At 56.1% G+C, this 27,083-nt stretch overlaps 2 protein-coding genes across 2 annotated transcripts; one reads left to right on the top strand and one right to left on the bottom strand.

The window, feature by feature from the left end:
• Window positions 1-381: 381 nt before the first annotated feature.
• MIEN1 (migration and invasion enhancer 1) lies at window positions 382-1,782 on the top strand. Its single transcript, XM_032320775.1, has 4 exons — window positions 382-524; window positions 627-724; window positions 1,164-1,240; window positions 1,320-1,782. Exons 1-4 carry the CDS (start codon window positions 436-438, stop codon window positions 1,401-1,403), a joined length of 348 nt encoding a protein of 115 aa, XP_032176666.1. The 5' UTR covers window positions 382-435; the 3' UTR covers window positions 1,404-1,782.
• Window positions 1,783-1,793: 11 nt separating this feature from the next.
• ERBB2 (erb-b2 receptor tyrosine kinase 2) lies at window positions 1,794-26,770 on the bottom strand. Its single transcript, XM_032320774.1, has 27 exons — window positions 26,436-26,770; window positions 19,384-19,535; window positions 18,312-18,525; window positions 17,381-17,515; window positions 17,035-17,103; window positions 16,741-16,856; window positions 16,452-16,593; window positions 14,934-15,053; window positions 14,494-14,620; window positions 12,840-12,913; window positions 12,661-12,751; window positions 12,274-12,473; window positions 11,769-11,901; window positions 11,590-11,680; window positions 10,775-10,935; window positions 8,582-8,629; window positions 6,771-6,909; window positions 6,565-6,687; window positions 6,187-6,285; window positions 5,720-5,905; window positions 5,431-5,586; window positions 5,241-5,316; window positions 4,765-4,911; window positions 4,282-4,379; window positions 3,909-4,097; window positions 3,380-3,632; window positions 1,794-3,246 (listed from the first exon to the last, which is right to left on the bottom strand). Exons 1-27 carry the CDS (start codon window positions 26,506-26,508, stop codon window positions 2,876-2,878), a joined length of 3,783 nt encoding a protein of 1,260 aa, XP_032176665.1. The 5' UTR covers window positions 26,509-26,770; the 3' UTR covers window positions 1,794-2,875.
• Window positions 26,771-27,083: the final 313 nt, after the last annotated feature.

The following is a 27,083-nucleotide window of genomic DNA, read 5'->3' as shown; positions in this document are numbered from 1 at the left end:
CCGGAGTGTTGAAGTATGGGGTGGTTTAAAACGCCATCAGCATGTTAGCAAGAAACAGCAACCATCTCGTAACATCAGCCAACCCCAGGCCCTGGATCCACTTGCCCCATCACTTTCGCTTCCTTTTGTAAACTGTAAAGCACTTGCAGTCTAAGATATTTCATGAGATTATATGTAGCCGTGACGTCCAGCGGACACAAGATGCCGGGCAAGTCCGGCGCTGTGAGAACCCGGGCGGGGTAACGTGGTCAGGACCAGTCCACCCAGCCCACAGCCCTCAAACTGGGGATAGGGTCAAAACGCAGCAGCAATCGCGGCCTGCAGGGGGCGCCCGGACGTAACGCGCGGCCCGCTCCGCCCAGAGGCCCCGCCCCGTCACGTGCTCGCGGCGTCGCGTCACACCCGGAAGCGGCAGCTGAAGCAGAGTCGGGAGCAATGAGCGGGGAGCCGGGGCCGACGTCTGAAGCGCCCCCTCCCGGGGAAATTGAACCGGGTAGTGGGGTACGCATCGTGGTGGAGTACTGGTGAGCGTTTCCAGCCTGTGGGGTGTCCCGACCGAACGGGGGTGGGTCCACGGGAGGCCCCTCCTCCGAAACCCAGGCAGAGCCCAAGCATCTTGTCCCTAGTGAACCCTGCGGTTTTGAGGCGACCTACCTGGAGCTGGCGAGTGCCGTGAAGGAGCAGTACCCCGGCATTGAGATCGAGTCGCGCCTGGGGGGCACAGGTGAGGCCCGCAGAACACCTGCTGAGTCAGTGTTCTAAATCTCAACTCTCCCACTTTCTAGCCCTGGAACTGGCTGTTTTATATAGTGTCCAGCAGTGTCTGGCACAGAGTAAAACGTCCGACCAACTCGAGGCCCCTTCCAAAGGTGAGGGCGGCAGACACAGAGGAAACCTGTAGGGAAAAATGGGTGAGACTGCAGAAGTGTAGGGTTGGAGGGGAGGGAGCGCTTCTTTGAATTATGAACCCAGAGTTCAGAGGACACACAGGTAACTCCTCCCTGGGGTTCCTTTGGCTTGGGCCGGGTTTGGGAAATGGCTCAGAGAACTAGTCTCTCGTGGGGTCGGTGGAGACAGGAGCCTGCGAAGAGTCCAAGGAGTGTGAGAGCCTCTCCTTACATGCCTGTTGTCAGCATACAGTTCATTCTTTTATTTAATACCAGGTGCCTTTGAGATCGAAATCAATGGACAGCTGGTGTTCTCCAAGCTGGAAAATGGGGGCTTCCCTTATGAGAAAGATGTGAGTATTTACAACGTCAGGAGGCCCCGGTTCACCCTTCCCCTGCAATGGATCATTCCATTCCACCTCTGCCCTCTAGCTCATTGAGGCCATCCGAAGAGCCAGTAACGGAGAACCCCTAGAAAAGATCACCAACAGCCGTCCTCCATGCGTCATCCTGTAACTACACGTGATTCTGGGTTCCTGCTCAGTTTTGGGACCCAAGCCATGGTCTCCTGTCTGGTCCTGCTGAGGGCTCCCCACTGCCTCTTTCCCCTCACCTGCATCCTGGTAAGCTAAAAGACTCTGGCCTGCACTTTGTCCCTTTGGATACCAAGAGGGAATAGAAGCTGCGGTGGTCTTGGGGATGGGAGAGAGACCTTCTCCATGGACATTTCCACAGCCGCCTTATACCCCCTTCCCAGGATCAGCGCCCAAGTCTGCTCCCCACTCCAGCTCAGCTGTACCGGTCAAATGCCACCACAGTTCTAACTCTACCTTCCACTAGCCCTGGGCAATGTCAGCTATTGGCAATAAAGTGGCACTGCAAACCCCTGTACCAATCTAGTGTGTGCTTTTATGTTTGTATGTGGGGGGGGGGTGGTAGCATAGGGGCCTGCCCAGCCTTTATACCACCAGGGGCGCTCTGCTGAGTGGGTGGGCTTTTTTGGGATAGTTACTTCTAGTTCAATGATGTCCTCACTCATAGCCAAGGGAAGGAAAACGAGTCACACAGTATGCATTACCTCTCCCCCCCACCCAAGGGGAGGAAATAACCCTCATTCCAGTGCGTGGCCTTAGGAACTCATTATTTCTAAACCAGAATGATCTGGTTGTCAAAGGGCTCTCAGATTAAAATCCCAACTTGAAGATTCCACCCCCCCACACACACACAACCCAAAAGCCAGGAAACAGGATAGTCTTCTCATTCAAGCTTTCTGGATTCCTGGCCACTCCCTCCAGATAAGATGACTTGAATTTAAGTTAGGCAGGGGGTAAGGGTTGGCACAGAGCCACCCCAGACATAGGCTGATGCCCAGCTATTTTCCAAAATATATTTGCAAATGGAGAAAGTGGGTATGGAGAAAGGACACTCTTACCCCCACCCCAGGGTCCCACCCCTCTCCACAACACCCGCTCTCCTGGAGTCCTTATTTCATCTTTTTAAAAAAAGTAAAAACAAAACAAGAAAAGCACTCTGTACAAGGACTGATCTGGCGGCTTTGCTGCTCCCGTCTTCCAGGGCGCAGAGCTAGGTCTCAGGGACAGTCTCTGAATGGGCTGCTCTTGCTTAAGACTCTCCTTTAGAGCCTCCTCCCCTTCAGAGGCCCAGCTTCCCCATGTCCTTCAATGTCAAAGATCTGGAATAAGTGAGCTGCTCCCTCAGGTGAGGAGACTGGCTGTGGCATCCATGGGACCAAAGAGTTGGCTGGGTAGGGCTCCAACATCGCTCAAGACTCCCCAGTGCTGTCCCCTCCACCAACCAGGCTGAGCCCCTCTTTGGGACTTGGAGGAGGGTTGGTTCCCAGTGCAGCAGGATGCCCTGGATTCAGGGCCAAGGGCCCATTTCCTGCCTCACCCCAACTCGGGCCAGAAGTCAGGCCTTCCCCACTCCCTGAGGGTTCGGCAGGGCCTCGGCAGACTTGGACTTCTGGCTCACACTGGCACATCCAGGCCCAGGTACTCAGGGTTCTCTGCTGTAGGGGTCCCTTCAAAGGTGCTGGGTGGAGAGCCCCGCTCTGATGGGTCCTGGTCCCAGTAATAGAGGTTGTCAAAGGCTGGACTGAAGGCTGGAGGAGGGTGGGGCTGAGGGGCAGCCCTGCCCCGGGGTACCAAGTACTCAGGGTTCTCCACAGCACTCCCAAAGGCAAAAACGTCTTTGGCAACCCCATTCTTGCCAGGGGAGAGAGTCTTGGGGGACAGAGTCTTGGGCCTTTCCAGAGTGGCACCGGCAGGTCGAGGCGGTGGCAGAGGGCCTTCTAGGGGTGAGGGGGGCTGCGGCCAAACCTCCGGCTGGTTCACGTATTCTGAAAGGGCAAGGGGGGGTGCCTTGTTAGGGGAAGGAACCCATGAGTCCCCATTGCTACCACTGCCCCCCACACTCCCAACTTCCTCCCGCACTTCCCTCCCAATCTCTCAGGTTGGGCCTGGATTCCATACCAGGCTGGGGGCTGCAGGTCAGGGGGGCAACGTAGCCATCAGTCTCTGGGGGCAGGGGTGCAGTAGGGTCCTCGCTGTACCGCTGTAGAGGGCTGGTGTCCTGTGGGGGAAGGCTCTGCAGCCCCTTGGCTGCCCCCATTCCCAAGTCGCCATCAAACACGTCAGAGCCAGCCCCCTCTGAGGGTGCCCGTGGAGACTTGGGGGGCTCCTCCTCGGAGGGCTCCAGTCCCAGTGTCAGCTCACCACCGCCACTCTGGAGACGAGAGGGGGTTGTGATGGGGTTATTCATGGATCTGGGATGGAGACTCCAAGGGAAGTGACAAGATCACAGGAGATAAACAGGTCACCATTGGGGTTTGAAACAGTCACCGTGGAGAGAAAAGAGGTCAAGGGCTGGAAGGCAGGAGGAGTCCTCAGGAATGGTGGGGTCTCCATGAGAGGTGATAGGGGGTGACATAGGAGAAAGAGACCCTAGTCCGTGGCGGAGGTAAGTATGCCCACCCACCACAGTGTGACCGAGCGCACTGACCCTCGTGGACGAGCTGCGGTGCCTGCGGTGGGCTGGGCCCCCAGCACCTGGGGCAGGGTCGGGGCAGAAGAACCCCTGCTGGGGCACCAGGTACTCCTCAGCATCCACGAGGTCCCCCATGTCATCATCTTCCAGCAGCGAGCGGTAGAAGGTGCTGTCCAGTGGGCTGGCGGGGCCCAAGTCTTCATTCTGGGGAGGGAGACAGCGTGGCAGCGTGCACAGCCTCCCCGGGAAGGCTCAGGGAGGACAAGATCTGACAGATCCAGCAAGGGCTGGGCTTGGAGGCCTGGGACCGGGAATCCTCTTCCTTCCCACCGTCTGCGGGTGAATGCTCTTCACTCACAGGCAGGGACCGAGGGGAAAGGCCCAGTACCTGGATGACCACGAAGCGCTGGGGGTCCCTGGCCATGCGGGAGAATTCGGCCACCAACTCCCGGAACCGTGGTCGACATTCAGAGTCTATCATCCAACCTGGGGGCAGCACGGAGCTCAGCATCTCAGTTCTGGCTGCAGCCTGTGTGCGGCCCAGCCCCACTCCCTCCCCCTCCAGTCTGATCTAGACACCTGCCCCGCCTTGAGCGGGTGGGGTAGAGAAGACTCAGACTCAGGTCCTCAACTAGATCCTCTGAGAATCTCTACTAGTTTCCCCTTTCTATGTTGCATGTAAGTCTCTAACTAGCTGGTCTTCTAGAGCTCCTCTGGCCTGGTACCGTAAAAGAGAAGTGAGACCCTTCCAAGGGCTCCTTTAACCATACTAAGGACCCTGCACTTGGTCCTCTCCCAGCCCCCTGGGAGGCCCTTCCACCCAGGACCTCTCATCCCTCCTCCAGGCAGCCGGCACAGCTCAGCCACGCACATTTGACCATGATCATGTAGACGTCAATGGTGCAGATGGGGGGCTGGGGCAGCCGTTCCCCCTTTTCCAGCAGGTCAGGGATCTCCCGGGCTGGGATCCCATCATAAGGTTTGGCCCCAAAAGTCATCAGTTCCCACACAGTCACACCTGGGGCAGAGAAGGGGGTAGGGTTAGAGGTTGGGGTAGGGGGAGGCAGGAGGGCCCTTTAGTGCACTGAGCCCCAGAGGCTTTACCCAAGAGCCTGGCACCACGGGGGAAAGAAGGGAGGGGGTACTGCCAAGGGGCAGAAGCCACCCAGCCTTTGCCTAGTCTCAGGGAAGTGCACAGACCCTGGCAGCCCCTTTCTTTCCTCCCACATTCATGCTAAAATGTCTCCATTCATTCTCCCATTGCTTCTCTCTTCCTCCCTCCGTGCCCTCCACCCCACGGCCATGGATCCTTGTCCACCTCTCCTCCCAACCCTCCCGGCCACACACCGTAGCTCCACACGTCACTCTGGTGGGTGAACCGCCGGCGGAGAATGGACTCCAGCGCCATCCACTTGATGGGCACCTGGGAGAGCGAAGAAGTTCTCAAACTAGGTGTGGTGGGGACATGGCTATTCTTAGAGTTCTCCCAGGGGCCAGACCCCACCCCACCTTGCCTCACCCTGCTCCCTCCTCTAACCTTGCCCCCATCTGCGTGGTACTCGGTCTCGTCAATGTCCAGCAGCCGAGCCAGTCCAAAGTCTGTTATCTTGACATGGTTGGGACTCTTGACCAGCACGTTCCGGGCAGCCAGGTCCCTGTGCACCAGCCGAACGTCCTCCAAGTAGCTCATCCCCTGTGATCAGAGGCATCGCTGTGGACCCCACTTTGGCTGTATTCTCCCAAGAAACCTCCCATCCTGGCCCTGCCTGGAGAGAGAGGCTTGCCCTCAAAGACACCCACAGAGCCCAGGTCCTCTAAGCGCGTACCTTGGCGATCTGCACACACCAGTTCAGCAGGTCCTGGGAGCCCAGGCGCCCACGGTGCTCTCGGACGTGGTCTAAGAGGCAGCCATAGGGCATAAGCTGTGTCACCAGCTGCACCGTGGATGTCAGGCAGATGCCCAGAAGGCGGGACACATATGGGGAGCCCACGCCAGCCATCACATATGCTTCCTGGTGGCAAGGATACACACTGAGAGGGGGTGGGAGACCAGAGCCCCCCAACAACCACACACCCCTCTTGAGGGCCGAGGCATCACTGGGGACCCTCAGTCAATCCAGCCCCATCTGTCACAAACCAGAACCGTGGCCCACAGGTAGGAGGTTAAGAGTCGAGGTTTGGATGACCACAACATATTTCCCCAAACCCCAGTGAAGAGAGAGAGACCAGAGCCCAGACCTGCAGTCTGGGGTTCCCTCATGTACTCCCGGCTGGAGAGGGTGGAGGGGCTTACGTCCAAGATTTCTTTGTTGGCTTTGGGAGATGTGTTTTCCCTCAACACTTTAATGGCCACTGGAATCTTCACATTTTCCCCATCAGGGATCCAGATGCCCTGCGCAGAGAGAGGAGGATGTGAGAAGGAAGAGGGCACACCAAATCCAACCTGCAGTCATCCGGAAGGTCCTTACTTGTGTTCCCAATGCCCTCTCCACCACGGGGCCAACCCCACTATTTAAATCCCGCCCTCCTCTCCCTTTCCTCTAGTTCCCCCCTCCTAAAACAGCACCCCTCCTCCACCCTGCTCTCAGCTCTCCTGGCCACATCCCCACACCGCCGCTGGGACCGCCCACCTCTGGGACCGCCCCCTCGGAACTTTGGCCCCACCCCTGACCTTGTAGACAGTGCCAAAGGCTCCGGATCCAAGCACTTTCACCTTCCTCAGTTCTGTCTCTTTCAGGATCCGCATCTGAGCCTGGTTGGGCATGGCTCCGCTAGGCGTCAGCGGCTCCACCAGCTGGGGTGAGGGAGGTGGTGCGTCAGTGACAGAGGCTGGACCGCAGACCCCAAACCAACAGGGAGGCCCTCAGACAGCCTCACCTCGGTTTCCTGCAGCAGCCTCCGCATCGTGTACTTGCGGATCTTCTGCCGCCTTCGCTTGATTAGGATGCCGAGGACCAGCCCCACAAGCACGGCCAGCAGAATGCCCACCACAGCGGCAATGATGGACGTCACAGGGCTGAGGGCGGAAGCCGAGGATAGTGTTAGGGAGTGAGGAACAGGCTGGGCCGTGCAGGGATGATGGAGGGGCATTCTTCCAGGAGGGGTGAAGGAGATGCAGGTCACTAGTGTTTGGTAAGTAAGTTGGGGGGCGCCATGGTGGCTCAGGTCATGGTCCCAGGGTCTTGGGACCAAGCTCCCTGCAGGGATCCAAGCTCAGTGTCAGGAATCAGCTTGTTCCTCTACCTCTCTCCTGCTCATTCTCTCTCTCAATAAATGAAAATCTTTTTAAAAGGCTGGGGGGGGGGGTCGGGGGGGGCCCTGGGTGGCTCAGCTCAGGTCATGATCTCAGGGTCCTGGGATCAAGCCCTGTATCAGGCTCTCTGCTCAGCATGAGCCTGCTTCCCTCTCTCTCTCTGCCTGCCTGCCTCTCTGCCTACTTGTGATCTCTCTGTCAAATAAATAAAAACCTTTAAAAAATAAATAAAAAATAAAAAAAAGGGGGGGGGAGTTGGAAGGACGACCCATGGACTCCATCCTCTCCTTCTCCCTTGGCTCCAACCACCTTGGAGTGGTGGACACTTCTAGCCCTTTTTAACCCCATCTCCAAACTATGTGCCTGCCCATGGCTCTAGCCTAGGACTCTGAAACTTCCTGACAAAAATCACCAGGGAGCTGGTTAATGTGCCCAAGTGTGGAGCCCCACTCCCCGCAACTCTGACTGTGGTATGGGGCGGGGCCCAGGAATGCACACCCAGTGATTCTGATGTTTGAGCCAAATTTTTCACCCATAGGTCATGATTTTCCACACCCCCAGCCTTGGTGCATTCCATTACTTCTGCCTGGACCACCATTTCTCCATAGGGTCATCGTTCCAGCCTCAGCTCATCCTGGGACAGATGAAGCTCCTGGGGGTTGACCCCCGCCATGGCCACGCGTGCCCCCCTCCCTTGCTTGGCCAAAGCCTGGCACACCACAGAACTCTCGTGAACGCTTGTTTCATGGACAAACAATTGCTGAGGACACACTCCGATCTGTTTTTGTCCCCAGAGTCTTTCCTAAAGCTCCCCACTGCCCAGAAATCAAGTCCAACCCTGTGGCCCAATAGTGAAGGAGGGTCTATGCCCTAACCCGACTCAGATGTCATCCCTTCCTCCCTTCTGTGTGCTCACTCAGTGGCCCACCACACCAGAACCTTCAAACTGAACACTTCCTAGATGTTCCTGGCCCCTCCCCCACCGTGACACCTGGTTGCCTTCTGTCTAATGCAAGTGACCTACCTGCCCCCGTTTCAAGGCCTGGCTCAAATGCCACCTCCTCCTTGAAGCCTCCCCCACCCGGTTAAGACTTCATCATCCGCTCCAGGGCAGTTACACTCTCTTCTCAATCTACCTTTTATCCCGGGGGGTTGAATGCTCCCTTTGTCCCTTTCAGACATCTAGCTACTCAAGGGTAAGGAGATAGTGGCGGGGTCTTCGCCATCTTTTCCTGTTCCCCGCCCCCTAGGCATCCTAAGGAGTTCCTCCATCCACTCGTTGAAACAAACTGAAAGGGGAATCAACAGTGGGAGACTAGGCTAGGAAGGGACAGGTGTCATGTCAGGAGACCCCCCCCCCAAACAGCAACAACCACCCAGGGACTGGTAGGGGGTTGAGGGGCAGCATAGGGCATGTCCCGGGAACTGGGCTGACCTGGCTCTCTGCTCGGCGGGGCAGCCTCTCTCGTCCAGATCCGCACAGCTGCAGGAGAGACAGACCCATCAGCCAGGCTGGACACCACCTCCTGGGCTCACTCCAGCCTCACAACCATCCTGGGATGGCAGTGGCTGAGCTATTAACCATCTGACAAAGGCAGACACTGGACTCAAGGTCACCAGTGCTGTTCCTACCACCCCACAAGGAGATTCCTTCTCTGGCCTTGAACTCGAATTTCCTGCTCCCCTCCACCTCCCTGGAATTGGGAGGGTAGGAATTGAGGGGCACCCAAAGGAGCATCAAGTCCAAAAGGACGGCCACTTCTGCTGCAAAAGAATGCCAGGGGAGAAAACTGGCCCAACGTCTGCAGGGGACCGTTTGGCGACACCTAGGAAATCCTGTTTGTGACCCAGTGGTTCCACTTCTTGGGATAGACCCTAAATATGACAACACCTGTACGCCAGGGGGCACGTACAAGATGCTCACCAGTACGCGGAGCTCAAGTGTAATAAAATACAACAGAAAGAAAAAGAAAAGAACAAGCAAGAAAAAAGAAAGAAAAAAAAATTCTACTACATTTGTGCTGCAGATGTAGTAGTTGAAAAAAAAAATGGGTGCATTCACACGAAAGGACCCCAAGATACATAAACTGCGGGGGGACAGCAGGGAAGCGAAGTACAGAACAGTGTACAGAGCATGACCCTGTTCGCATTAACTGATGCGTGCACACAAACCTGACGGTGTAGCAGAGGAACTATACGAAACTGCGGTTCCTTGACCATTTCTGACCTACAAAAACAGCACTCTTACAGGACTCAACTACTGTAAATGTAATATATGTTTACGTGAATGTGCAGGGAAAAGCCTGGAAGGATGACAAACTGGAGTGAATCTGATGGTTCTTCCCAGGGGAGTGGAACAAAAGGGCACGTTTGCTTTGCAGTATTTATACTTTAATATTGCTGAATATGTTCAACATAAGGATGTACTCATGGGTCTCACGTGTAACTAAAGAAGTAAATGAAAAATAAAAAATAGAATAGGGTAAATCACCATGTTAGGACATGGAAAAACATTGCAAGATTCTGTTAAGTGTAAAAAAAAGCAGGGGCACCTGGGTGGCTCAATCAGTTAAGCATCTGCCTTCAGCTCACATCATGATCCCAGGGTCTTGGGATCGAGCCCCGCATCGGGCTCCCTGCTCAGCAGAAAGCCTGCTTCTCCCTCTCCCTCTGTCCTTCCTGCATGTGCTCTCTCTCTCAAAAATAAAATAAATAAAAATCTTAAAAAAAAAAAAAAGAAAGCAATTTGCAAACAATTATGTATGGTCTATGATCTTATTTTAGTAAAAAATAGTATGTTAGAGTGTGCACAGATAAAAACAGTAAGAGAATAATAATGTATATTAACAGTTTATCTATTATAATAACATGTTAGAATGTGAATAGATAAAAACAACTAAGAGTAATTATATATATTCAAACTCATTTAACGTGGTATAATAATAATTATGTTAGCATGTGCACAGGTAAAAACTGGAGAAAAAATATTACAAATTATTAGCAGTGGGGATACAACTGCCAACAACATTCATTTATATTTCATGCTTTCATCAAAAAAAATTTTTTAAGATTTTATTCATTTATTTGACAGACAGAGATCACAAGGAGGCAGAGAGGCAGGCAGAGAGAGGGGAAGGGAAGCAGGCTCCCTGCTGAGCAGAGAGCCTGATGTGGGGCTTAATCCCAGGACCGCTGGATCGTGACCTGAGCCAAAGGCAGAGGCTTTAACCCACTGAGCCACGCAGGCGTGCCTCATTAAAAAATTTTTAACAGGGGCCCCCGGGTGGCTCAGTCAGTTAAACGTCAGCCTTCAGCTCAGGTCACAATCCCAGGACCCCGGGATCGAGCCCCATTCCTAGATCAGCAGGGAGTCTCCTTCTCCCTCTGCCTCTCCCACCTGCTAGTACTCTCCTCTCTCTCTGTCTCTCTCTCTCTCTCAAAAGAGTAAATAAAATCTTAAAAAAAAATTTTTTTTTTTTACAAGTGTTACTTTGGGGATTAGAAAAGAAAAAAACAAACTAAGAGTCTCAGGATAAGCAAAGGCAGAGTTATCCCCCTTTTATAATAAGAGCCCCAGAAAGGCTCCGGGACAAAGTGCTCCTGCCTGCAGAAAGGGCCTCAGACTCACGAGTGGGTGCAGTTGATGGGGCATGGCTGGCACGTGCCCTCCTCATCGGCGAACTTCCAAATGGGCATGAAGGAGAGGTCGGGTTTCACGCCACTGGGGCAGCGAGCCACGCAAAAGGGAGTGTCTTTGTAGTGGGCGCAGGCCACACACTGGTCAGCTTCCTGGGAGGGGAGGAAGGATTTGTAGGGGGCTGGCACCAACGCCTCCCAGGGCAGCAGGACCTGACCCGTGTGTCCCCTTCACGCTTCCCACTCAAAAGCATGCGCTTCTCCCGCCTCAACCCCGCTCCTGGGACAGCCCAGACCTGCTGCAGACCTGCTGGGTCTCCCGCCCCAGGTCCCAGGCTTCAACCCCATAGGAGAGCCTATTACTAAGATAAAACAGCAAGTTAACAGTAATATGTAGCAAATCCTTCTGGTGCTGGAGCAGGGCACCAAGCCCTATTTTAAATTCATGCTTACTACTTTCCAGGGAGGTAACTCAAGTGATACTCATTTTACAAATGAAAAAAACCAAGGCTGGAAGCAGGGCCTGGATTCGAATCCAGATAGTCTCATGCCTAAGCACAGAGGTCTGACTGCCATGGCACAACCACAGCCAAGCACAGGGGCCTCCCTGGGCCGCCTACATGGTCCACAGGGTCACGTGGTCTGCCACACAACTCCTGCAGTCCCCAGCGTCCCCCGAGTCCCCAACCCTCCCCTCATCCAGATCTGAACTCCGAGCCCTCTCCTGGGACAGTTGAGCAGACTTGGCCTAGTTTCCCTCCTGTCCTCGCTTCCCTCCCCCCCAGCTCAAGCCCACCGGCAACTCACCGACCCAAAGCAGGTCACTGAGCCATTCTGCGGCCGACACTCGGAGTGGCATGGGAGACAGTACCTGTCCTTCACATACTCCCGGGGTAGCCTGACAGAGGGGGTGGCTGATGAGGGGGGTGTCTGGAAGGAGCCCCTGTGCCCTCTCCCTGGCCGCCCCCCTGCCCCGCCCCGCATACCCCTGCAGTACTCGGCACTCCTCCACGCACTCCTGGCCCCGAAGGAATTGGCTGCAGTTGACGCACTGGGTGGGCCCCGGACCCCAGCAGTGCCCATGGGCGCACAGCGGGTAGCAGGCCAGGCCCTCGCCCACTGCAGTGAGGAGGAAGGGGTCAGAGGAGACACTCAAGGGAGGTTCCAGGTCCAAGTGACCCAGGGGAGGAAGCTGGGGGTGGTGGCCGTGACCCAGAGTGGTGGGTACAGGTGCTGGGCAATGCAGGGGAGGTTGAGGGGACACAAAGAGCAGAGGTTCCAGGACCAGAGAGGAAAGGCAGGGACACCAAGGCGGTGTGGCAGGACCCAGCCAGAAGCCATGCCCGGAGGTCAAGCCAGCCAGAGCCGGTCAGGAACAGGCAATCTGCACGAGCCCAAGATTGCTGCTGCTAGGCTCCCCCCAACCCACCGGGGCACCCGGGTGGGTGCTTGGCAGACGGGGAGCGCGCGTTGCCAGGCTCCCTATCTTACCACACTCGGCCTCTGGCCGGTTGGCGCTGTGGAGCAGGGCCTGGTGCGGGTTCCGGAAGAGCTGGTCCCAGGGCACCGTGTGTATGAAGCACAGGTGGGCGTTGCGGTGGATGAGGACCAGCCCGCTGCCCAGTTCCCGCAGCGAGCGCAGCCCCAGCGAGCTGATGCCCAGCCCTCGCAGAGTCAGCGAGTAGGCACCGCTGTGGGAGGATGGTTTGGCTGTACCACCGACCCTCCCTCGTCGGCAAGAGCTGCCCTCACCTCCCTCCCATCCCCAGCACACTAGGCAAACTCCCGTGGAAAGTTTACTGCTGAAGCCCCCCCCGGGGAACGAGTGCCCACCGCACCCACAGCCTCTCCTTGGGGCCCTGCTTCCCCTGTGCTCACTCATGCAGAACTCGTCCCCGGATGACTCGCAGGTTCTGGAAGACACTGAGGTCAGGCAGGCTGTCTGGCCATGCTGAGATGTACAGGTAACCTGCAGGCACAGGGGGAGGCTAGGGGTGTGGGGACAGGAGGAGGACCCCCGACCCCATCCGAGCAGCATGCTGAGAGGCAAAGCCCACCTGTGATCTCCTCCAAGGCCTCAAACACTCTGAGCTGCTCAGGCTGGAGGGGGGCAGTGTTGGAGGCTGGGTCTCTAGAAGGAGGATTAGGAGAGGAGTCAGCACGGCCAGGAAGCGGGTGGGCATGACCCCTGGAGCTGGCCCAGCCCCACCCCCCTTCCCCCTTCCATTAATGACTTCACTTAAACCCTTTGCCCATCAAGCCCGGCTGTTTTCATCCCGAGTTTCAAAGCCCAGGCCCTAGTTTGGCAGGGTCTGTCAAAACAGTATTTATATGCTTTGATCTAGAAATCCTACTTCTAGGAATGTGGCCTAGACAGACATTGGCTCCTGTTCCAGAGACACGTACAGCACAGAACTGTTTCTAAGAGCCAAAACTGAAAACAACCTAAATACCCATCAGGAAATAGGGGAGCTGTTAAATATAAACCCTATCCATCCTGACTAGAGACGAAAACTAACATTTAAGAGCACTTAAAAAAAAAAAACAAAAAGCACTTAGTATCTGCCAGGTACCATTCTAACAGCACATGAATATTACTAACTCATTCACACGTTGTAACCACCTTGGGAGGGTGGGGCTATCCTTGCCCCCATTTTACAGATGAGAATATGAAGGTACAACAGACAAGTAATATGACCAGACTATGGGAGAGCCAGGTTCCAAACCCAGGCCACCTGGCTCCTCAGCCCCAGCTCTCGCCTGCGAGAGGCAGCCTGACACGAAGGGTCATGGCCAACTCTCCAGGGCAAGAGGCAGACAAGGCCCACAGTGAGCTCCCACTTTAAGTCAACCTCCTCAACAAAATTACTACAGCTATGTTCCTCTGCGTGTGTCCACAGATGGAGAATTGGTCTAGAAGAACCCACGCAAGCTGTCAGCAGTGGTTTCCTCTGGAACGGGGAACACAGCTGCAGGAAGGGTTAAAGGGATTTTTTTTTTCTCCTTTTTTAACACATAATCTTAAGGAGGTCTCATTCACATGCAATAAAATGCACAATTTTAATGTCCACTTGGAGAAGTTTCGACAAGTGCATTCACTCATGTATCCATGACCCCAACTGATACACGGAATGCTGCCATTCACCCCAGAAATTTCTCTCGTGTCCCTTTTCCAGGCCACCCCCCCCAACCCCGGGGATGACCACTGTTCTGATTTCTATTACCACAGGGCGGTTCTGCGTATTCGAGAGCCTCACGTGAAGAGAATCGTGCCATGGGGCCTCTCTCTTGCCTGGCTTATTTTGCGGGACATAAGGGTCCTGAGGTCTGTCCATGCTGTCGAATCCACCAGTGTCTACTTTGTCTCTTTTTTATCACTTGAGAATTCCAGTGTTTAGATATACCACCATCTATTAACCTCTTCACCTTCTGAGAGCCATTTGCATTATTCCCAGCTGGGGGCTATATGAACTCAAGGAGAATTTTTGAATGGCTGGACCGCCCTACAAGTGCATGTTTGCGGAGAACACGTCATTGATGAGAACAAGCCTCCCCCCACCCCACACCCGCCGCCACCCAGTCCCCGCACCCTCTGGCCTCCCACCTCTGTCTCCCAGCATCTCCCAGAGAGAGGCGGCCACTTCTGGGCGCTCAGGATTTGGTGACTGTCCTCAGACCACTGTGCCCGCCCTGCATTTCGCAGATCCTTACCCCTCAAAGCTCTCTGGCAGAAATGCCAGGCTCCCAAAGATCTTCTTGCAGCCAGCAAACTCTTGGATGTTGGCGCTGGTGACCGCCCTCACCTCCCGCAGGTGCTCCATGCCCAGGCCGTAGCACACTGTGGGAAGGGGCAGGGGTGAGGGGGGGGCCATCCTGGCCCCCACATGGAGCATTAGGGCCTCCACTTGCGGGGCCCTGCCCACAGCCTGCACCCCACCCCCCGGCCCTGGGGCCATATACCCGCTCACACACTGACAGGAGATATGGGGGAATGCGTGGGGCCGATCCAGGGAGGGCCAGGACAGAGGCAGTGGAAGGAAAGGACGGGGTCCCAGGAGGGTCTGAAGAGGGTCGGGATAGCGGGCAACGCCGAGCTGGGTGTGCAGAGGGACAGGAAGCGCAGCCTGGCTCAGGGTATGGCCAGCAGTCACCTCGGGCACAGGGCTTGCTGCATTTCTCACAACGCTGCGTTCCATCCTCAGCCGTCACCTCTTGGTTGTTCAGGGGACAGACCAGGGTGCAGGATCCCACATCCGTTGACAGGTAATTGTCTGAGGAGAGGGAGACCGTGGGTCTGGGTGCCCTGGCCCCTTATGCCACACCATGAGCAATGTCTCCGTGCCCACAGAGTAAACAGGACCGACCAATACTGAAATGCCCTTACTATGTGTCTGTGCACTTGACCTTCATTTACACCTCACAGCAACCCTATGTGATGGACACTGACTCCCCTTTTGTCAAGAGGGAACCAAAGCAGTTTTATGTAAATTACTCGAGGTCTTTGTGCTATTAAGTGGAGAAGCCAGGACTGGAGCACAGTCCGGCTCTACATTCATTCTGACCTACCATGGGGAGGGCACAACCAGGACCCGAGAGCCCACTCCTGTCACCCATGATGGGAAGAAAGAGGGCCCTACATCCAAGGTCAGTCCCTGAATGCACATCAATAAATAGGGAAGCTGTTAAAAGAAACTCTGACTAATCTAGACTACTGAATAAAAATCAGCAGTTAGGGAGTGCTCAGTATGTGCCAGGCCCTGTTGTAAGAGCTTTACAAATATTAACTTATTCAGGGGCGCCAGGGCAGCTCAGTCAGTTAAGCATCCAACTCTTCGTTTCTGAGGTCATGATCTCCGGGTCCTGAGATCAGCCCTCATTAGGCTCTGCACTCAATAAGGAGTCTGCTTGAGATTCTCTCCCTCTGCCCCTCCCCCTGCAATCTCTCTCTCTAAAAATAAATAAATGAATCTTTTAAAAATATAAGAACTAGGGTGCCTGGGTGGCTCAGTGGATTAAAGCCTCTGCCTTCAGCTCAGGTCATGATCACAGGGTCCTGGGATCGAGGCCCACATCAAGCTCTCTGCTCAGCGGGAAGCCTGCTTCCCTTCCTCTTCTGCCTGTCTCTCTACCTACTTGTGATCTCTCTGTGTCAAATAAATAAATAAATAAATATATTGGGGGGAAAAAAAATATATATATATGTAAGAACTGGGAGCCTGGGTGGCTCAATGGGTTGGGCCTCTGCCTTTGGCTTGGGTCGTGATCTCAGGGTCCTGGGATCAGGCCCCACATCGGGCTCTCTGCTCAGCAGGGAGCCTGCTTCCCCCTCCCCCCTCTTCCTGCCTCTCTGCCTACTTGTGATCTCTCTTGCTGTCAAATAAATAAAATAAAATAAAATCTTTTAAAAAATAATAAAAATATAAGAACTCGTTCAAACACTATAACCACCTTACAAGGGTGGGGCTATCGTTCCCATTTCACAGATGAGAACACGAAGGTACAGCGGGCAGGTCACATGACTAGAATATGGGAGAGCTAGGTTTCAAACCCAGGCGGCCCGGCTCCTCAGCCTGGGCTCTTGGCTGCACCTGAGCTGCCATTTACATAAACCAGCAAACCAGCCCCCCTCCAAGCAAAATTACGAAATGACATTTGTCCCTGGCACTCACAGGGACAGGAGGTCACACAGCTGGCTCCGAAGGTGTACCGGCCCTCAGGGTTGGGCATGGATTCGAAGGTGTCTGTGTTGTAGGTGACCAGGGCTGGACAGTGTAGCTCACAGATGCCACTGTGGTTGAAGTGAAGGCAGGCCTGGAGGGGTGGGGAGGGGGTGGACAAGAGGGACAGGCAGCTGGTGGTCACTGGGCTGCTCTTCCCTGGTGTTCAAGAGGCAACAGGGCCTCAGCCGGTGGGGCGCCTCTTGCCTTGCGCCCACCCTGGGGCCCCATGGGCACGTACCAGGCAGTCCGAGTGCTTGGGGCCCGTGCAGCCAGCCGCACACTGCTCGTGGCAGCAGTCCGTGGGTTTCGGGCCCTTGCAGCGGGCACAGCCACCAGCACAGACGGTTCGTGTCACTGTCAGACAAGGGGCAGGATGAGGCCTGGGCAGTCCCCCGCCGGGCACCACACCCTCCCTGGCATCACGACCTCCCACTCGAGGGAAGACACCGAGGCCTGGTAGCCCGCGCCCCGCCCCATGTCCCCTTTCCTCCACTCAGCCCCCTGCCCCCCAGATTCTGGGCCTAAGACTCACAGCTCTGACAGTCCCCGGAACTTGCTCCCCAGCAGTGGGGGTCTTTACAAGCTGGAGAACAGGGCTGGCCTAGGGAGAGAAACAGAGAGACAGAAATCAGAAGGTTAAATACACAACAAGGGAAAGACTTGGCAGGAACGAAGGACCCGAGGCGCACTCTAAAAGCAGAGGGAGGCAGGACAGAGGGCCACAGAGATGAAGAGACACGGAGAGAATGGGGTAGAACGAGGAAATGGGCAGGGTTAGCGCAGGGCTCGGATGGTGGGTGCAAACCAGGAGTCTGGGGTCTCCGGGCTGCCCAAGAAAGAGTGGAAGTGGCAGGCAGGGAGGGAGGAGCATGGCTTACAGGCCCGAGAGCGGTTGGTGTCTATCAGCGTGAGGGCCAGCTGGTTGTTCTTGTGGAAGATGTCCTTCCACAGGATCGTGTCCTGGTGGCAGAGCTGTGGGTTCCGCTGAATCAAGACCCCGCCCTTCAGGATCTCTGCAGGGTGAGCAATAATTAGCACCTTCTTCTCCTGCCGGCCACCTTCTGCCTTCCAGTGGGGCCCTCCTGGCTTCTTTAGAGGGGAGCAGGGCTCTTAAACTCGCCCCACAGAGAAGACACCCACATCTGCTAGCTCTACCAGCCCCACCCCCACCCCTGCTCCACATACACATGAACAACCTGAGATCCAGGGAGGGGTGGGCTGTCCATGACCTGGTCCAGATGTCCACCTTACTCTCTCCTATCCTCCCACCTCTACCCCCTGGGCACACTGCCTCATGGTTAGGAGAGACTCTGGAGCCTGAAAACCAGCCTCATCACTAACTAGCTATGTAACCTTGAGCAAGTCACCCATTCACTGTAAACCTTTCTGTTTTCTCATCTGTAAAAAGAGTCTAATATTGATGCTTCCTTACAAGATAGCACCAAGATGGGATCCTGTGTGCAAAATAACCAGCCACAGAATCTGGGATACTGTCAGCTCTGAGGCTGCCACATACAGTTACACAGGTTGTTCACTGCACGTGTGTGCTTGGCCAAGAAGTGGAGAAACCCCAGCCTGTATCCTCATTACCAAACTGTGCAGGCTCATACAAGCCGTGACTTCCCGTTTCCCTTCTTCCCGGCACCTTCCTTATCTTTTCCTGATCTTCACCAAGGCACCTTCCTTAGCTCTAACTGCAGCCATCCTGAGGGATTCAAGTTCTAATTCACCCACAGCCTCCCATGGCTAGCGGTGGCCCCCGCCAGCTCCCAACATCGAGGAGAAGGTGATGGTGACAGTGATGACCACCTGTGAGGCTTCGAAGCTGAAGCTCCCGCAGCCCTCCTGGGGAAGCCCCTGCCACAGAGGGGCCCCCCTCGGGCGGATCTCCATTGTCCAGCACGGCCAGGGCATAGTGGTCCTCAAAGAGCTGGGTGCCCCGCACGATTCGGAGCCTCTGCAGCGGGACCTGCCTCACTTGGCTGTGAGCGATGAGCACGTAGCCCTGCACCTCCTGGATATCCTGGGAGAGAAGAGGGTCGCGGGGCTGAGGCAGGTCTGGGCCCTGGAACACTACCAGTCCCCCAAGACCCCCTCAGGGTTACCAAGGGCTTGGGATCTGGGGCCAAGCTCCCCTCCACCGAGAAGTCCAGTTCTCTCAGGCATAAAGACCAAGGCCCCTCTCCACCTCCCCAAGTCAGATTCTCGTAGGGTCAAGACGGTGGGTGGAGCACTTTTGAACTGAGAGCAAGCATCCCACCCGCTCTGCATCTCAGCTTCCTCGGCCATGAAAGGAAAAGACCTGCATGAGAGGATGTCTGTGATTTGATCCCGCATCACGCACATGGCCCCAATCCAGGTCACAGCGGCCACAACCCAGCAGGCTGGTTCCCGCTCTCTCCCCTGTTCATGAGACGCGTTCACACACATTTCCCATTTGATGGTTTCCCAGAGGGCAGTCTACGCCTCTTACTGCTTCCAAAGCCAAGGGCCAAGACCACACTTGCATAGCTTGTCAGTAGCAGAACAGGTACCTAGAACCCGTATCTCCTAGCTGCCCACTCGCCACTCCAGGCAGGGCAGGGACAGCGGCTAGGGCAGGGGGACAGGGGGAAGGGATCATGCCGGCAAGAGAGCAAAAAAACTTAGCACAGAATCAAGTCCATTCCACCCCAAGATGTCCATGGCCTGCCATGTCACAGAGAGGGAGTCAACCGGTCTTGCAGCAGCAGAGACAGGGGGCAGACATCCGAAAGGACTTCCCAGTTAAGGAACCGCAACAAGAGCAGAAACAGACGGCACCCTCTTCTCTCAGCACTTATTGGCATAGGGCTCCGCTCAGCTGGAGGCAGGGCCTGGCTGGGTCACCCAGGGGCCTCACCTGCAGGAAGGACAGGCTGGCATTGGCAGGCAGGTAGGTGAGCTCCAGGTTACCCTGCACCACTTGACAGGCCTGGTAGAGGTGGCGGAGCATATCCAGGTGGGTCTCGGGACTGGCTGGGAGCCGCAGCTTCATGTCTGTGCCGGTGCACACTGGTGGGAGGGAGGGCATGGGTCAGAGGGCGCTGCCCAGAGGCTTCTGCAGCCTGGCCCCTCCTCCACACCCCCCCGCCCCCGAGTCGTGCCATCTCGACGGTGAGAAAGCACAAGCAAAGGAGCCCTTTCCCATGTCCCTTACACCTGCAGGAGGCACAACTGCAAAAGAAGGTTTGCAAGTTTGGGAAGAGGAGGGAAATCCAAGGAGAGGCTCCTTCTAACGTGGCCCATCCAGAGAGGGCCCCCACTGTGCCAGGCCTGGGGAGCCTGCCTGCCTGATACAGCGTGTTGGCTGGCAAAGAAAGCCTCCCTTGTCCCAAAGGCCCGACCCATGGCCAAGGGGTAAAAATCCCCCTAGAGAGGCCATGATGAATCATGCATCTTTGGGGTACCCCCTGCCCCTCTCCCAAGCAAACAAACTCAGGGCACTCTCCGCACCCCATTCCAATACCACCCACATGCCAACCTCTTGGCAAGGGATATCCACCCTCACAATGCCACCCAGGAAGTCGGGTAGAGTCACAGCTGGGGCATGGGGACCCCTAGGGGCCTGGTCACTTGCAGGGACCTCTGGAATTCCCCCAGCCAAAAAAAGGAGTATCAGACCCCCAACAATGGGCATCCAGACCCAGGCCACAGACCTTGGGCCTGGACGATGCCTCCTCTGATGGCTCCTATGCTGGCACTTCACCCTTGCCACCTCCTCAGGGCAAGGCTCCAGAACCAGCTGGCAGAGTCTTTGCCACGAAATGCCTGCCGCAAGGGCACTACGTCAGCTCTGCCTACCTGCCCGGTGCCAGCCACCAGCCAAGGGGCATCGAGCCGAACTGCCTCCCCAGGGCCGAACACCCCTGGGCCCCCACAGGGTGTCCCTGAGCCCAGAAGGGCCTACGAAGCCCAGGAATCTAGAAGGAAAGCCAACCCTGGTGAGGGGCTACTGTGGACAGCCGCTGGCTCCGTGCCTGCCAGCAGGGGGGAGAGTAAAGTGCCCAGCTGAACTCGTTTTTCTGCTCTGGTGAGAAGATGAATCACCTAGCTTGTCTTGCCCAGGAGGGTGTGCCGGGGTTGGGGGCGAGGTGGGCGGAGGGCACCCCCAGAGACACAGCCCACAGGTGCCTGAGCCGCCTCAATTCCTGTGGGCCGCCACCCTACCTCCCCCAGCCTACATGGGACAGTGGTGGCGGACTCTAAGGTCTAACAGCAGGGCTCCTGCTCTCCTAGCAACGTGGAGCCTGAAGTCCAGTCCTGGGGACCTGGGCGTAACAAAAGATCCCTCTGCCTTCCCAAAAGCTGGGAAGAGGCTGGTGGGGCTTGCCGCCTGGGCCTGTGGGCCATGAGCCGACAGTCTACCAGTAAAAGCCAGTGTGGTCTCTTCTCCCACCCCTGGGACAGACAGGGAAGGAAGCAGAGAAAAAGGAGGAAGGGGAGGGCCCAGAAATAGAACTCAAGGGTCCCTCCCTCCAGACTCCCAAGAGAAACAGGAGCTGGGGATGGCAGAACAGGCCCAAAATAACGCCCGCTGCAAGGACCTCCCGCGGCCTCAGCAGCCTCAGCTGCTCTGTAGGCACAGCTGTCTTTAGGCCCAGACCCCAAAGCTCTGGCCCAAGCCTGCCCAAGCCTGCGACAGAGACAAACAGAGCTGAGGCAGAGGCTGTCTCCACCCCCTGAGGCCCTCTGCCACCTCTAAGGGACACCAGCTGTGGCAACCAGGCAATAGGAAAACATCAACAATGGGAACACCCAGGGCAGGGACATTAACTGAGCACCTACTGTATGCGGGCAGGCCCTCTGGGCGGAGTTTCAAAACGTCCTCCAGAGGCTGGGACTGCAAACTCTATCTCCCAAAGAAAGCTGAGGCAGACAGGGCTAACTCTCCTGAGATCATCAAGCTTGTATGCCAACAGAGGCAGGATTTGAACTTGAGTCTGACTTTAGATCCTACATTTTTCACTGGACACGGACAAATTCCCCCCCAACGCCCGGTGCAAAGGGAAAGACACACCAATTCAGTTGATGCCACTGATAAACATGATAGGCTCTGGGCAGGGAAGGGGGGCTGCGCTGAGTCGAGGACCAAAGAGTGGTAGCTCCGCCCCGCTAGTGAGTTTGTTTGTGGCTGATTTGAGTCTAAGATTCTTTAAGTATTTGCAACAGGTGGCAAAATTGGTACGGAGACCTACTCTCTCCCAGGGAGGTGGAGGCTGGCAGGCAAATTCCCCCACCAAGTTGACATGAAGCCAAGAAGGGCCTCTTGTCACCTCCCCTACCTCTCTGACTCCTTCCCCTTCACCAGGAAGCTCAGCCCCTCCCACCACTCCCCTTCTCCTCACCAATCTCCTCCTCTCCAGTCCTCACCAGTCCCCCATATCCACCCAGCCTCCACTGACCTTCTGGAGGAGGGGGTGGGAAGTCCTGTTCTACAGAGGGGCTCTGCGTCTCCAGGACACCTGACCTTCAGGAGCCCCGATCTCCAGCTCTCTGGTGCAGCACAATGAGGCAGGAGCAGCCCATCACCAGGTAAGAGTTTGCTGGATGACGACGGATGGATGGATGGATGGGTGGATAGATGGATGAAAGGAAGGAAGGAATCCAATCAAGAACTTCCAAACCGGGCTCCTGGGTGGCTCAGTGGGTTGAGCCGCTGCCTTTGGCTCAGGTCATGATCTCAGGGTCCTGGGATCGAGTCCCACATCGGGCTCTCTGCTCAGCAGGGAGCCTGCTTCCTCCTCTCTCTCTCTGCCTGCCTCTCTGCCTACTTGTGATCTCTCTCTGTCAAATAAATAAATAAAATCTTAAAAAAAAAAAAAGAACTTCAAATCAAAAGATCAGTTGAAGCAGTGGTGCCCATCCCTCTGCTCAAAGGCTGTTCAGGGACTTTCATATCCCCTCTGGCTGGACCTCAGTGTCAAGGTTCGGTCCACACTGTGGGAATGCTCTCAAGAGGGTTCTTTCCTCCCCACCACACTTCAGCCCCAGATGCTTCTTTTGCTCACCAGCAAGAGATACTTCCTTTGGTCTCCATGTCACTACCTGCACCCCCAAAGCTCACCTCCCCCAGACCCAAAGGTTAAGAGCCCAGGTGGGTAAGATGCCCAGAACTCACCCACCACACACACGTGGTGTATCAAGGCCAATATCAGACGAGGGCCTGGGCTCAGGGTCATTAAACCAGAACCCTAGCTGGGCTGCTTGTGTGTGACCCTGAGCAAGTCCCTGGACCTCTGGGGCAGAGTCCACATCAGGTTCATCTCTAGGCCCAGCAGTGCCTACGACTTTGCAGGCACTCTCAATGAATATTTAGTGACCCGAACTTGGCTGTAAGGATGGCATAATAAAACAATAACAACTCTTACTCTCTGCAGAGAAGTTAAATGAGAGTTAAATGAGATAATGAATCAAAAAGCGGTCTGTAAACACAACAAGTCTTTGTAAACAGAACTGAGACAACACAAACATTGGCTATCATAATTCTCCCACTCCTGGAGAGCACACACCCCTCGTGCCCAGGGGTGGGGAAGAAAGGTGGCCCCAGCAAGAGATGGAGGTCTTCCCACCGGCAGAGGCAATGTGGTGGTAGTGGGGGGATCTCTTTCCAGATCATTTCAGCACCCCGGGGTACGCACAACTACTTGGGCCCTCCTCCAGCACCCCCCAACTCTAGCCCTCTACTGGCTCCTCATGCTTCCACTCCAGCTGTCCCATACCCTGCAGGCCCCCCTGGCTTCTGCCCTGTCCCTGCTCTCAGCCCCTTGCCATGCCTGGGGGGCGCGAGAGGAAGGCAAGCATGGGCAGGACAGGGAGAGAGAGGACCTCGGTGGGGCCCAGCTAACTCCCCTTTCTATAGCCTAGATAAAGGAGGTCATTTGCCAGAATTACAGAGTAGCACTTCTACCCCAGTCTGGCTACCCAGCGGCCCCTGAGGCTTTACTCACCCCATTCCTGTGGAATAGGATAAAACGTCACCCAACTCTTTTTTTTTTTTTTTTAAGATTTTATTCATTTATTTGACAGAGAGAGAGAAACCACAAGTAGGCAGAGAGGCAGGCAGAGAGAGAGGAAGGGAAGCAGGCTCCCTGCCAAGCAGGGAACCCGATGCGGGGCTCCATCCCAGGACCCTGGTATCATGACCTGATCCCACTTAACCCACTGAGCCACTCAGGCACCCCAAAACTTCACCCAACTCTTAATGCTTCCTCGTTAGACATTATTATTGGGTCTAGACATGTTTGGGTCTCTCGGAAGCCATGGATAAGTCACTTCACTTTTTTTGAACCGTGTGTAGCTACTTCATGGGATTGTTGCAGAGATGAAATGAAACCATCCGTGGAAAAGAACCTGGCACGTAGATAGCACACTGCACTTTTTCTTTTTCTTTTTTTTTTTTTAATTTAAGGCAAGAGAAGTTCAGATAGCAGGAGTATGGGTAATTCCAAACCAAGAGAAAATAAAAGGTGCTTTTGTATTTGATTGCCCTGTGTTTTCCCTTTTTCCATTTTCCATTTCATTCTAGCATTTCATTGTTTTTTTCTTCTCCTTGAATATTAAAATGTAGTTACTTCCCCCAAGTATGGTAAAAAGGAAGTTGTTGGAAGAATCGTTTGGGAATTAAAAATACGAGCTCTGCAAGATAAGAAGTATGTGTTTACTACACTTGACAAAACTTTGACCTCTAAGGATGGATCCTGCGGGCACCTGGATGGCTCAGTCAGTCAAGTGCCTGACTCTTGATTTCGGCTCAGGTCATGATCTCAGGGTTGTCAGACTGAGACCTCACATGGGGTTAGGGTGGAGGCGCGGGAGGGGGGGGGGTGGCACTCAGCGGGGCGTCTGCTTGAGAATCTCTCTCTCTCTCCCTCTGCCCCTCCCTCTCCGCCCCCCTTTCTCAGAAATAAATAAATATTTAGGAATGGATCCTGGCAAAATCCTGCCCCTCCGGTCCTCTCCATCTCCTTTCCTTCAAATTCCTGCCCTAGCCCTCAGCCCTGCCATACAACAGGGACACTGGAGGCAGCTGGGCACAGCGCTGTTGCCGCCACCATTTTCTGCCCGACACGCCCAACATCTGTCTTTGCACCCAGCAGCGCAGACGGAGGGGTGAGATCGACCTGAGGAGGCCCCAGTTGTCTGTGGGAGAACCGAGCCCTCAGATCGGCAGCAACCCAGGCCACCCCCATGTGCTCAACGCACAGGCCCAGGGGAGGGAGGCAGCAGCTCCGTCTGACCACACAGCCCAGCCTCACCCATCCCAGCAGAAGGTCAGGGCTGAGGGCACCCGCCTGGGAAACAGGGAGAAGGACGGGCTCCCAGGAAAGCCGAGCCTCCTTCCTGGGAGAGAAGGTGTGGGGCCACCTCCCCTTGTTTACAGCAGATCTGGCCCAGCACCTTGAGGGAGTTCCTCCTGAGGGCAGAGTTCAGCTAAGTCCCCAAGCCAGCAGGGAGACTACTGTTTGGCAACACTAAAGCCCAGACACACAAACACACAGGCCACACAACTCCGGAACACCCAGGGACAAAACCCCTCTGATAACACAGCAGCGCTCAGCGCCCAGGGGCAACACACACACAGGATGACACCCACCCCTTCTCCAGACTCCCTGACCAATGGAGACCACCCACCACTCCCAGAACACTCTTATTTTGTCTCGCCCGCTGCAACCCAGGGATGCAGGGAGCAGTCTCCACCATTGTTCAAGGTTGACCGATACAGGGTCTTCCAATGTGTGCTTGCGGGTCACACTGTCCGGGATCCAATCTTGGACCCACCACTTCCTTGATGCTATTTAACCTCTTTAAGCCCGGGTTTTCACCTGGAAACCGGAATACCAGCAGGTCTCCTCTTGTAGGGTCCGTCTGACAATTTAAAGGAAGGAATGCACGCCAACCGCCATGCACCATGCCTGGCATAAAGTGTCTTTCCAGCCCACCTCAGCTTTACCTGTCAGTGCATCCAGAGGGACAAAGTGGGGCAAAACCCACACAGCCCCCACCACCAACCTTCCCCACACGCAGCACGAAGGACCACCCAGCGCCGGGCTTACTCGCGTCTGGCTGGATTTCTTCAACTTTCCTTCTCCACCCCACCCCCCACAACTGCCCAGGAATCCCTCGCTTGGAACTCTGGCCCTCTTGTGCCCCAGACCAGGAAACCCACCACCACCCATCCGTGGTCCATGCTCTCCAAAAGTCACAAAGCGCACAGTCCCCGAGCTGGCCCTAAAGAAACTCGCTCCCAACAAACGTCTCCCCCTCCCCCCACCTCAGACTCCAGCGTGAGGCAACCCTGCAGTCGGACCGGCCACCCTCTCCCCGGCCCGGCTCTGGCCGGACAGGTTGTTTTCCCCACCACCACCACCCCCCTCCACACCCCGATCCTGCCTGAAGCTGGAGCAACTAAACCCTACCCGCTGCGGGCAGGGGGCGGGGGACGGGGAGGGGGCAGGGGGAGGGGCAGCCGCAGGGACCCCCGAGGAATCCAGCCCAGTCCAGTCTGGAGGCGGAGGCTGCCAACTGGAAAGGCTTTGAGAAGGTCTGAAGGGGCTCCAGAAAGGGGAAAAACGCTCACACACATGCCCCATGCAGTACCACCCTTTGAGGGCAAACTTTCTGAACAATTTCAGAGAACTTTTCTGACAAGTTCCCAGAGCCTTGGCGGAGTCTGGAAAGCGCCAGTCTCCGGACCAGGACGCCCCTAGGGCGTCCTCGCCCCCTGCCCCACCTTCCCGGGGGGCCCCCCTCCCCGCCCCGGCCGGCTGGCCGCGGCGCCGGGACCGTCCGAAACCGCCGATCGGCGAGCTCGCGTGGCCCCCCTCTGCCCCCCGCCTGCCCGGAGACTTCGGCGTGGAGCCCCGGGCTGCAGGGTCGCGTCTCCGCTCCGCGCCCTCCCCTCACCAGACCCACCTTGGGTGCCCACGGCTCCGGAGGGCAGGAGGGCGAGCAGGAGCCCCCAGCGGCACCAGGCCGCCAGCTCCATGGTGCTCACTGCGGCTCCGGCCCCATGGCTCGGGCTGGACCGGGCGGCGAAGGGCCGAACGGCTGCTTGGGGTCTCTGCTCGGCTCCCGGGGCTCGACACAGGGCACTCTCAGCTCCACAACTTCATTCTTGTACTTCCTCAAGGCAGCCCTCCTCCTCCACCTCCTCCGCCTCCCGTGATTGGGAGCGAGCGCGCTCCCGGCTCGCCCCCCCACCCCCGCCACCGCATTCCAGCGAGTCCCTGGGAGTGGCAACTCCCAGCTTCACTTTCTCCCTCGGCGCGCAGGCCTGGGGTGCGCCCCTCCCGGCGCCCGGACGCCGGGGTCGCCTGCGCACTTCTCGCGCGTTCCCACGGAGAACCCTACAGCGGGGGACGCCGATCGCCCCCCGGCCCCGACACACACACACCCGGGGGGTAGTCCAGGGCAAACGCTTCAGCCTGCCATCCTTAACGTTCCTTGAAGTCGCAGGTTTCACCGCAGACGTTCCCGGCAAGTTCGCATCCTACTCCATCCTGTGCCTATTTAAAAATATATATATCCAATAATGGTTCTCCCACCACATCCTCAAATCAA

The sequence above is a fragment of the Mustela erminea genome, chromosome 18 (assembly GCF_009829155.1).
Source record: "Mustela erminea isolate mMusErm1 chromosome 18, mMusErm1.Pri, whole genome shotgun sequence".
Lineage (NCBI taxonomy): Eukaryota > Metazoa > Chordata > Mammalia > Carnivora > Mustelidae > Mustela > Mustela erminea.
Note: the sequence above shows the minus strand (reverse complement) of the source record. Positions and strands in the feature narration are given on the sequence as shown.